General features: G+C 35.4%; 1 protein-coding gene across 1 annotated transcript; it reads right to left on the bottom strand.

The window, feature by feature from the left end:
• Positions 1–10,599: 10,599 nt before the first annotated feature.
• LOC129728722 (uncharacterized) lies at positions 10,600–11,274 on the bottom strand. The gene has a single exon (XM_055687176.1). The coding sequence runs from the start codon at positions 11,272–11,274 to the stop codon at positions 10,600–10,602; it is 675 nt and encodes a 224-aa protein (XP_055543151.1).
• Positions 11,275–12,496: the final 1,222 nt, after the last annotated feature.

The following is a 12,496-nucleotide window of genomic DNA, read 5'->3' as shown; positions in this document are numbered from 1 at the left end:
AAAAAAAAACACCACCCAATATGGGTATTTCTTCAACCGGCCGATTTCCATCCAATATGAGATGCTTCGATACCAGAATGATACACAGGAGCTAGAATCGACCACAGACACCATTTTGAATTCTAAGATGGTGACTTCCGGTTTCTGTAAAACAGCCGAAAATGACTAAATAACACCTATTATTGGTGTTTCTTAAACCAGAATGACGCTCAGGGGCCAGAAATTGTCTCCAAATGCCATTTTAAAATCCAGGGTGGTGACTTCCGGTTTTTGGAAAATAGCCTAAAGGGACCAAATACCACCCAATATGAGAGTTTCTTTAACCAGAATGATGCATGGAGTTAAAAATTGACCTCAGACACCATTTTGAATTGTAAGATGGCAACTTCTGGGAAACAGCCGAATACTACTGCATATGAATATTTCCGTAATCGAAATAATGTATAGAAGCCAAGCATTGACCGTGGACACCATCTTGAATTCGAAGATGACCACTTTCAGTTTCTGGAAAACAACGAAAATAACTGAATACCACCCAATATGAGTGTTTTCGGAATAGAGATGATGTACTAAAGGCAAAAGTCGAGGATGTTGTCATTCCGATAAAACCAATAATTTCAAACGATATAAACAAATCGCAAGAAATCAATGAATTTGGAATGTTGAAAATTATTAAATTAAACACAAAAATAGGCGGGACGAAGTTTGCCGGGTCAGCTAGTAAATACATAAACATGCTGGTTAAAGCAAAGCTGCAAGTGATGAATACGAAGATTAGAACTCGAGAGCAACAAATTCGGAGGGATAAAAAACAAAAAATACTTTCAAAACGAAGAAAACTAAAATTAAATAATAGTTTTTGCGTAACAGTTGTTATCACTAATTATGTTTGTTTTGATAAATATCTCTTATATATAATATAATAAAGCTTTTAAACCAATTACAACATTATATGTATCCATACTTAAATTGTTAAATTGTTAGAACATTCAAGAGTTATCTAAGCTAAAAATTGCACAACAACCATATACGACTATTGACAACCATTGTGCGGTTTCTCTTTTTATCTTTTCCACGAGGTAATTGAAACATTCATTTAATTGTTCATTTCGTGGCCTGATTATTGAGCTTGAGCTTGACGGCCGCTCATTTCGTAGTTGCTTCCCGTGATGGATCTGAGCTAGTGAAGTTACACAGGGAACCACGTCTATAGAAACTTGGGATTGGGATTAGTTTTCATTTACACGTCGTGGCCTGATTATTTGAATATTTCTTCTTCGTGCCTCGATAAGCTACATCTATTATATTATCAATATTTAACTCCCGGAATGGCGTTAGTTTTACATACAAACAATATACGCACGAAATCTACAACATATTTTTTTCTGTGAAAGTATGAAATTGAGTCAACTAAATCTAAAATTGAGTAAATTCAGTTTCGTGTGTGAGAATGTCAAACGCTCACAGAAATTCAAAAATAATGCACAGTGGCACTGTAAGGCAATGTAGGCGGACATGAGTTTTTCGATGCGATTTTGTGGTTTTAGAGTAAAATTTTTTTCTAAGAACTTGTTTCTTATATTTAGTCTATTTTTTATGTGCAAATGAAAATTAGGGTGGTCCTGAAATCGACTTAATAAAAAAACTAACTTTTTTATTTGCAGAAATAAATGTATACATTCATCGGCACAGTTGTAGATCAACTAATTTTAAGCAACTTTCGGTATTTCTTCACAATATTTATATAATTTATACGAACATTAATATTTTAAAAGGGCCTATTTTTAAAATAGAAATAGTGAAAACTCTTCATCTGTACAATATATCGACAATGTTTCTACGTCAAAATTGGCGTATTTTTGATTAAAGTTACCGAAGAAAACTTTGTTTTTAAATTTGAATTGAAAAAATAGAGCGAAAAGACTGTTTTTGGAAACCAAATTTAATGTCTACAAAAAAATTTTTTACAAAGCTACTTAGAATTAGTTGATCTACAAGTTTGCCAAAGAATGTTTACAATTATTTATGCAAATAAAAACAAGTTAGTTTGTTTTTATTTCGTTGATTTTAGGACCACCCTAATTTTCATTTGCACATAAATAGAGGACTATGCATAAAAACAACTTTTTACAAAAACTATGGCTTTAAACCGCAAACCAAAATCGCAACGAAAAGCTCATGTCCGCCTAAAATGCCTTACTGTACCACTGTGCAATGAGTTTAGTTACCTTTTTCACCACAAGAGGGGATGTTCCCTGTCTGTCTTCACGGAAATATATGGGAAATTCGAGAGTGAACTATATTGTTATTTTAAGATATTTGGTGCAACGCTACCTACTTGTTTACTAATAATAACTGTTTGTAAAGTACACAACCAATAACTACTGGGTTACCTATAAAATCTGTTTTCGTATATAAATACGATTGCACTACTCCAGATGTGTTAGTAACAGTTTGCATTTTGTGAAGATGAATGAAGTGAAAATGGAATACACCAATCCCAAATGCTGTAAACCCTTACCTGATCATCGGTGCTCATCAAGCGTACGCAAATTAAACGAAAACGTTATTGCAAAATTAAAAATATTGAACAGTCAAGCTCATTTCAATACGTCTTTATCAATTTGTGATTCGTGTAGTTATTGGAATGATAGTCAAGCCTCCATTCATCCCTTCGTTGTTTACTATTCGGAATCTGGAACACTTAAGAATATCAGCTTCATCATTATATCGGAAGTACTCCATCATGATACTGTTGCGGTTCAGGTGTTCATTGCCAAAATAATGAGTTTTTTGAAAACAACAATAGAGTTGAAAAAAGCGATATTAATGTCTGATGGAGTCTTTGCAAGTTCAAAACAAAATATAACGTCGATGCAGAGTGGCATTTCTTTGCGACTTCTCATGGTAAAGGCCCATGCGATGCAATTGGTGGCATATTAAAACGAATGGCAGGAAATGCAAGTTTAGCTAAAGAACATGAACATCCTATTACAAGCGCAAAAGAATTGTATGATTGGTCTAATCAGAAAAGTAATAAAAATTCATCAAAAATGTCATTTAGTTGGATATCATATGAAGAATATGAACAAGGAGTAACAGAATGGAGCAATATTTTCACAAAATCTATAATAATAGCTGCCACACAAAAGTATTACTCTTTTGTTCCGATTTCAGAAAATAAGATACAAACGAAGCTGTTTTCAAAAGATGACGAATCATTTACTTATGATGTTTATAAAATATAGGGTGAAACTAGTTCTGTAAAGTATCTATGTCATAAAAAAATATGTTCCTAAGATAATAAAACTCGAAAATACATATTTGATTCTTATATATATATATTTATATATATATATATATATATATATATATATATATATATATATATATATATATATATATATATATATATATATATATATATATATATATATATATATATATATATATATATATATATATATATATATATATATATATATATATATATATATATATATATATATATATATATATATATATATATATATATATATATATATATATATATATATATATATATATATATATATATATATTTATATCACTTAGAACATTTAACTCTTTTCTTGATTGAGAACCGTTCGCCCAATCGTTTTGTTGTCAAAGAATGAATTGTATATTTTTGATCAAGCATTCCAATGAACCTATGGGTTTTGCTGGAGAACCATTGACAAATTAAGAAAAACGTTTATCTTCCGAAATAATTATAATTTTTCGAGCTTAAATTAGAAATAACTCGAAAACCAATGCCTTTAGAATGTTTACTACCAAGAGCTTTTTGATTCAAAATGACTGTTTGCATCTTTTAAAATCATCAGAATACAAATATTTTGAAAAATGTTTGAATTAGAATTTTCATAAAAAAATTAATCTCCCATAAAAAAATTATTTTTCAATTCTCCATTCTGGACTTTTTTAAAAGGTGGCGTATTAACGTCAAGTTTCTTTAAAAAAAATTAAACAAAAATCAACTTTTTTTTTAAATTGAAATTTATTGTTCATTTTAAATTTTTTTTGGTCAAAAAATTTTTTTTTGTACAGTGTATATTTTTTTATGAGGCATTTTCGATTCGCTACAACTCATTCTCAGACAGTTTTTCTATACAACCAACGGTTTCTGGGCTACAATGCTTCGAATAAAACCTATGCCAAAAGGCATACGCCCTTTTAGAATGTAACTCATGGGTGTAAAAATCTCTCCACCTGTCAAAAATGCTCAGTTTGCTAAGCCAAATACGTGTGCAAAGTTTCATTCAAATCAAAAATGGTCGATTAAATTTTCGCGTATTTCCAGGCGAATTGAAATGATTTTGCTCAAAAGTACAAATCGGACGATCCATCCTCAAGTTATGAACTTTGCACCTTCCTGTATTTTTCCTCAATTTATATTCTGCATTTATCCAATTGTAATCTGTGACTGTAGTCACCATTCTGGTGCACTACCAACCCATTTTGTCTTTCTCCTAGAAAGGTAGAGCAATCACTGAAAAAACTAAAGGTATAAAAGTGCTCAAAAGGGCCGAATGTGTGTATGTGTGTGTGTAACGCTCTCCCAATCTCACTCGATTTTCTCAGAGATGACTGAACCGATTTCAATGAAATTAATTGCAAATGAAAGGTCTAGTTGAAACCCTATTGAATTTTATTGTAATCGGATTTCTAGTTTAGAGGTCATGTATCAAAATGAAAAAATCACGAAACATAAATTACTCAGAAACTACGCAACCAATTTGAACAAAACTGGTTTCAAATGAACTGTCTCCCTAAAAAACCCTTAACTTTTGAATTTCATTAAGATTGAACTTGAGGTTCAGAAGTTATGGAAAGAAACGTGTTCTCGAAACTATTTAATATCACTCATGTTTCTCAGAGATGGCTGGACCGATTTTCATAAAATCGGTGTCAAATGGAAGGTCTAAATTAATGTCAAATGAGAGGTCCAGCTGCCTCATAACACCCTATTGAATTTAACTGTAATCGGACTGTAACTTCGTCTGTAATGTATCGAAATGTGAAAATAACGAAACTTCATTATCTCAGAAACTACACAACCGATTTGAACAATATTGATATCAGATGAACAGGCTAGTTAAGGGGAATTATGATTGAACAAGTGGTTTCATAATTCGGCTGCTCTATACGTTCCCATTTCATTCGATCATAATCGAACTTAAGCAACCGTTATATATAAAATTGTTAAAACAACGAGTCTATTATCTCAAAGATTACACTTATTCAACATAACTAGCGTCATACGAATGAGTTATCTCTTAAACTTACAAACAACTAACTTCATAACAACTTGATATGTGGTTTAAAAGTTATGGAACGAAAATAAATTCAAAGACTATTTAAAACTATACCTGCTTTGATCAATATACGTGAACTCAACATAATTTAAATGCATTACATTACGTCAAATTTCATTTCAGATTTCTCGAGATCCGGTCGGTAGATGTTTCTAAAATTTTAACCAGAGGTGTAAAATGGCCTCAAGAATTGACCCCTATACTTGGATTTGATGGACAATTTTTTTTTATAATAATGGTCCAGCGGGGCACCGTGCTATTTTTACAAATAATAAGTTTGAATGAGAAAGGCTGGGTCTGACCGCTAGGTGGATTAATTTAGGTTTTCATGCCATATGTTATTTATTCTAGAAAGGAATATAAAGAAATATAAATTTATACCCAATTGATGGAAAATAACTTAACTACATTCGGTTGGAGATTATTACAATAATTAGACTGTTTCGATAATATTTCGGGTGAATCTATGTGTTGTGATACAATATCGTTAAAAAATTACATCATTGCAATTTCCCGACGGACCTTCAATGTTTGGATGTCAATAATTCGAAAAAATTGAATCGTTCGAAAAATTGGAATCGTTCAAAAGCACTTGAGCGGCAAGAAACCCTATTCGTTGAACTAAAACAGAAGCTTTCGTCTGTTAAGAAAGTGAACTTTTCGACGATGCTTTAACCTTCGCGAAAGTTAATATGACTGAGTCACTTGAGATACTTACCAAATCGGTTAAAAATAAGCTGACCAGTCATGGTCGAAATAACTAACATTATGTCGATGAACAGCTTGAAACTGGTAATGAAAATTTGATCGCTGTAGCCACTCCTAAGACTCAATGTAGTGTACTTGAGATCTTAAAAGAATTTCAAATAATTGGCGGCAGAATTCCTGAGTACATGCCAAGAATAATGCCCGTTGGAAACAACATTACGTATCCAAGTGTGGCAGTTAGGCATCAAATAGCATTCGTACATCCGAAATTCACATGAATTTGAATTTTCATTACTAAAGTAAAAATATTTTGAATACGATTCAATTTCTTTGTGGTCAAGTAATTATATTTTCACAAACATTTTCACAAACATTTTCACAAATATTTTCACAATAAGTTAATTTATTGGCATTCCTATGTAAAGAGCCTTAGGGATTAGCGTGCGATTTATTTTCAGTGTAGTTTTTATATATGTTGACGACAAGATTGGTCAGTTTTCAACCGAACAAATCTCTTACAAGAAAACAGCACCACAATCTTGTCCGAAATACTCGGAAATATTTTCGCTGGAGCCCGAATCAATTATTGGCACGCCTGAGAACTTTGCTGTTACATTGTAACTAGTTCACAAGGATTGCTATTCTGTCAACATGAGATCTACCGACTATTTTCGTTGAAATTTTGCTGGCCTAATGAACCTAGATCACAAATGCTGAACTGTTTTACAGAAAAAAAACCTAAATTAATCCACCTAGCGGTCAGACTCAGCCTTTCTCATTCAAGCTTATTATTTGTAAAAATAGATTTACATTAATGCTTAAATCCAATAAAGGTATTAATATTCACTTTTTGGGTTCTAAAATATTGATGTTGTAATTGAAGTATAAAATATGAAATTTGACGTAATGTCAGTGCTTAAGAAATAGTGAAATAAAATAAATTACTCTTAATTTCGAACAATTTAATCACGAGCGATACCGGAAACGTTTAAATAGTACGATACCACATTCAAACCATGTTGAGGCCAAACTTTGAAACCACATGTTCAATCATAATTCATCTGTTAACCCTTAACTAGCCCGTTCATCTGATATCAATATTGTTCAAATCAGTTGTGTAGTTTCTAAGATAATGAAGTTTCGTGAATTTCACATTTCGATACATTACAGACGAAGTTAAAGTCCGATTACAGCAAAATTCAATAAAGTGTTATAAGGTAGCTAGACCTTTCATTTGACACTAATTCAGTGGAATTCGGTTCAACCATCTCTGAGAAAAGTGAGTGAGTCCAAGTAGTTTTCGGAACATGTTTCTTTTCATAGCTGGATTTCACATTTTTAAACATAACAGGCAAAGTAATAATCCGTTTGCAAAAAAAAATCGATAAGGTTTTATGGGGCAACAAGACCTTCCATATGACACTGATTTTATGAAAATCGGTCCAGCCATCTCTGCGAAACATGAGTGAGATTGAATAGTCTCCAGAACACGTTTCTTTCCATAACTTCTGAACCACATGTTCAATCTTCATAAAATTAAAAGTTAAGGGTGTTTTAGGTAGCCCGTTCATTTGAAACCAATTTTGTTCAAATCGGTTGTGTAGTTTCTGAGATATTGATGTTTCGTGATTTTTACATTTTGATACATAACCTCTAAACCAGAAATCAGATTACAATAAAATTCAATAGGGTCTTATAGGGCAACTAGACCTTTCATTTGCAATTATTTTCATTGAAATCGGCTCAGCCATCTCTGAGAAAATCGAGTGAGATTGGGAGAGCGTTACACACACACATATACAGAGAATGCTCAGTTCGTCGAACTGAGTCGAGTGATATACGACATTCGACCCTTTTGAGCACTTTTATACCTTCAGTTTTTGCAGTGATTGCTATACCTTTCTAGGAGAAAATTCATTGTTTATGGGTTTAAAAGCCCATTAATTTTAATTCAACTATGTTCATAGCTTTTGAGATATAAGAGCGATTTTAACATTCTGACGCAGCGCCAAAACTAAAAGCACAGACTAACAGACGTAACACTGGAACCCAGCTCCATCGCCACAAAAAATGTTCATTTCAAATTTTCAATCGAATAGCAGTCGTCGCGCGAAAACGTCGTCTGGGGCGCTGTCATACAATCTCATACTTATTTTGTAGTTACCCATTTGACACATACAGTAACGCTGGCGCTGATGTCAAAATACGAGACGCAGCGCGAACACGACAGCAGATGGTACTAGTGTTACTAACGTGAAGTACTGCAATCATCCAAACGATGAATTTATTGAAAATTTGTTCGAAGTGTTATGTCTGTTAGTCTGTGCTAAAAGTTTGACCTAAGCGGCAAAAAGACACTTCATTTGACATCAAGATAGAAAGAAACGGTCAGACCATCTCTGAGAAAAGTGAGTGCGAAAAAAGGTGCACATACACACGTACACACCCACACACAAACATATACATCTATACATGCATACATGCAGAAAATGCTCGATTCGTCGAACTGAGTCGAGTAGTATATGACATTCGGCCATTTGGATCACTTTTATACTTTTTAATTAGCCAGTGATCGTTGGGAGAAAGTCAATATGTTTACTTTCATTATGTGATTTCAAATTTTTATGAACAACGGACACAGTTACAATCCGATTGCAATGAAATTCAATAGCAATCTATGGGGCAACTAGACCTTTCATTTGACACTAATTTTGTGAAAATCGGAAAAATGCGTGAATTTAAACAACCTCAGGATAACTTCTCTTTACATAACTTTTGAACCATATGTTCAATCATAACAAAATTCAAAAGTAAAGGGTTCTGAGGACAGCCCAATCATTTGAAACCAGTTTTATTGAAATCGGTTGTGTGGTTTCTGAGATATTGATGTTTCGTGATTTTTATATTTTGACACATAACCTCTAAACCAAAAATCCGATTACAATGAAACTCAATAGCAACCTATGGCGCAACTAGACCTATCATTTGCAATTAATTTTATGAAAATCGGTCCAGCCATCTCTGAGAAAAGTGAGAAAACACACACACACACACACACACACACACACACACACATACACACATACATACATACATACAGAAAACGCTCAGTTCTTTTATACTGTCGGTTTTTCCAGTGATTGCTATACCTTTCTAGGAGAAAGGCAAAAACAGATAAACAGACGTGCGTCTTCGAACGAAAATGTTGAAAAATCTTCGTCCTCATTTGAAACGTTACACTCATGCGTCACCATGTGAGCTTATTGCCCACTTACATATTTTCGTAAAGATCCGGAAATACGCGAAAATTCGACCATTTTTGATTTGAATAAGCCTTTGCACACGTATTTGACTCAGCAAACTGAGCATTTTTCACAGATGGAGAGATTTTTTACACCCATGAGTTATATTCTAAAGGGCGTACGCCTTTTGGCATACGTTTTATTCGAAACATTGTAGCCCAGAAACCGTTGGTTGTATAGAAAAACTGTCTGAGAATAAGTTGTAGGGAATTGAAAATGCATCATAAAAACCTAAATTAATCCACCTAGCGGTCAAACCCACCCTTTCTCATTCAAACTTTTATTTGTAAAAATAGATTTACATGAACGTTTCAAGCCAATAAATGTATATTCACTATTTAGTTTCTAAAATATTGATGCTGTTGATTTCTGCACATCTCGCTAACTAATCAAGTAAATGGAACCATATTTGGCAGGTAAATGTTCTTAGTGGTAACAAATATGTTCCATAATCGACCTCAGGCAACTCTTCGGATTGCAAGATGGCAGCTTCCGGTTTCTGGAAAACAGCCTGAAATAACCGATTCCCATTTAATATTAGTATCTCTGGACCAGAAAAATACACAGAAGCTAAAAATCGATCAACAGACCCAATCTTGAGTTCTAAGATGGTGACTTTCGGTGTCTGGCAAACAGCCAGAAATGACCAAACACCATTCAATATGAATGTTTTCGGAACCAGAATTACGCCCAGAAGACAGAAATTGATTTCACAGGCAAAGTGACCAAATACCACCCAATATGAGTATCTCCGGAGCCAAAATATTGCAAGCAGCTTGTTGGGGCAGGTCGAGGTTCACCGTTGTTGGTTGGTGGGAATTATTTATCCCAAATTAACAATTATTGGCCTGAACACTAATCAGCAGGCCACGTATAGTTCTTCTCTTGAATGAGACACCGTAGTGGAATGATATCACAAAAGTAACTTTATTTTTTAACTACAGTTGGTATATTTCGAGCAATAAGGGAGCTCTGTCAAAGCTGATCTTTACTTATCGGATGTCGCTTATCAACTGAACTAGTGGCGACGATCACGATCTAGCATCGGCGCCACGACCGAGTAATTAATAAATGAGAAAGAGAGAATTAAATTCAGTGCTGATGGGTTCGGATCACATGATCGAACAAACTAAATAGTCTAAATCAAACATCGCCGCCACCTTTGAAATCTTCGAATTTCAAACTTATCCTATGTCTATCTTAATTCTATAAAAATTAACTGAATTATAATTATGCTATTTTTCATTTACTGGAAGCTGTGCCGGAGTCTCATCTGGTAGTAAACATATCTTCGTTATGGGTCTCGTGAAGTCTCCCTTTGGTGTTCGCAGTGTGACAACGCGTACAAGATTGTCCTTTCCAGGATGCACTGCAATGATGCGGGCGATAGGCCAACGAACAGGATGCTGGAAGTCATCTACTATTACTGCCAATCTACCAGGTCGAATCTCAGTATTAGGGCGGTGTCCGCAGGTATCCCGTTGGAGCTCTTGGAGGTACTCCGTCCTCCAGTGGTGCCAAAATTGTTGAAACAACTGCTGCAATCGTTGATAGTGGTCGAGACGAGTGAATGGGATTTCGCTTAAGTCAGGATCGGGTTCTGCATGCATGCTTGTTCCAATTAGGAAATGAGCAGGTGTGAGTGCTGTGCAGTCATTCGGGTCTTCAGACATTGGAACGATTGGCCGCGAATTCATTGCAGCTTCGATTTCGGCCAGGACTGTAGACATATCCTCGTAGGACAAACGGGATCCACCAACCTGTCGATATAGTTGAGATTTGGCAACCTTTACGGCTGCCTCCCAGAGCCCTCCAAAGTGTGGTGCTTTTGGCGGGTTCAGGTGCCAAACGATCTCTTCATTGACACAAGCTTGACTAATTTTCTCGACTTCTCTAGGATTGGATAACATCTGGTACAATTCATGGAGCTCATTCTTGGCTCCAATTAAATTCTTCCCGTTGTCAGAGTGCAGATGCGCTGGTCGGTCACGACGTGCAACGAAACGGCGAAGAGCAGTAAGGAAGGCTGGCGTCGAAAGATCACCCACGAGTTCCAGATGATCACAAAGCACACAAACAAACAAATGTATGCCTTTGTAGGTGAGGCTCGTTTGTGAATTGCCTTTAAGTAAATGTGTCCGGCATGTTTGGTGCTATTCGGGCTGCAGGAAGTTGACCGATCTGCTGATGAATTGGGGCGGGATTTGCTCGGGCGCATTTGAAGCAGTTGCGTTTAATACTGCGTACTAGTCGACGACCGTTCACCGGCCAATATTCCTCGCGCATGACGGCGAGTGTAACGTTGCCGCCACCATGTACAATTTTTTCGTGAATGGATTTGGCATCAGCTTGGCTAAGGGATGGAAACTGGAAAGTAATGCTGGGTGTTTGGATTCATATGACATTGTAGCAAATCTATCTATCTAATCTATCGCCCTCCCACTCTCAAAACACCTTTATCGTCTAGAAATGGGTTCAAAAGTCTAAGTGAAGATTGCCTTTTCACTGGTTTTTCATGTTGAAGGTCTAGCAATTCATCTTGGAAACAATCAGTCTGCGCTAATTGAACTAGCAATGTTTTCGCTTGGGAGAGATTTTCCACACAAAGTTCGGTGATTGGTTTCGGCCCAGTGACAACCATTGGACAAGTTCGTGTTTTTGAACGGATGTTATTGACGAATCTCAGACCATGTGCTACAACACGAACTAACCGATTAAAATTTGAATATCGCTCAAAAAGCGGGTTGTATTTCTGCACTATGCTAACGACTGCAGAAAGCACTGTTTTTCGCTCGGTCTCTGCATCCTGTGTTTCGAGGTATTTGAAGGCAGGCCAGTCCTTTTCAGCATGGGAGAGCCATTCTGGCCCCTTCTTCCAGAGGTTACTCTACAAAAAAGTCATCAACGTGCATTCCGCGGGAGAGAAGATCGGCAGGATTGTGTGTCCCAATTATGTGGTTCCATTTTCCTCCATGAGTCGTCGTCTGGATTTCCGACACTCTATTTGCGACAAACGTTTTCCAATTATTTGGAGGCGATTTAAGCCATTGAAGGGTTACGGTTTAGTCGGACAAAAAGAAAGAACTAGACGTCTTGAAGTCTAGGGCATCTACGGTTCGAAGGTACAGACGA

Source organism: Wyeomyia smithii, chromosome 3 (assembly GCF_029784165.1).
Source record: "Wyeomyia smithii strain HCP4-BCI-WySm-NY-G18 chromosome 3, ASM2978416v1, whole genome shotgun sequence".
Lineage (NCBI taxonomy): Eukaryota > Metazoa > Arthropoda > Insecta > Diptera > Culicidae > Wyeomyia > Wyeomyia smithii.
Note: the sequence above shows the minus strand (reverse complement) of the source record. Positions and strands in the feature narration are given on the sequence as shown.

Coding starts and splice junctions, on each gene's coding strand:
- LOC129728722 (XM_055687176.1), bottom strand. CDS start 11,274: ATGTTATCCAATCCTAGAGAAGTCGAGAAAATTAGTCAAGCTTGTGTC.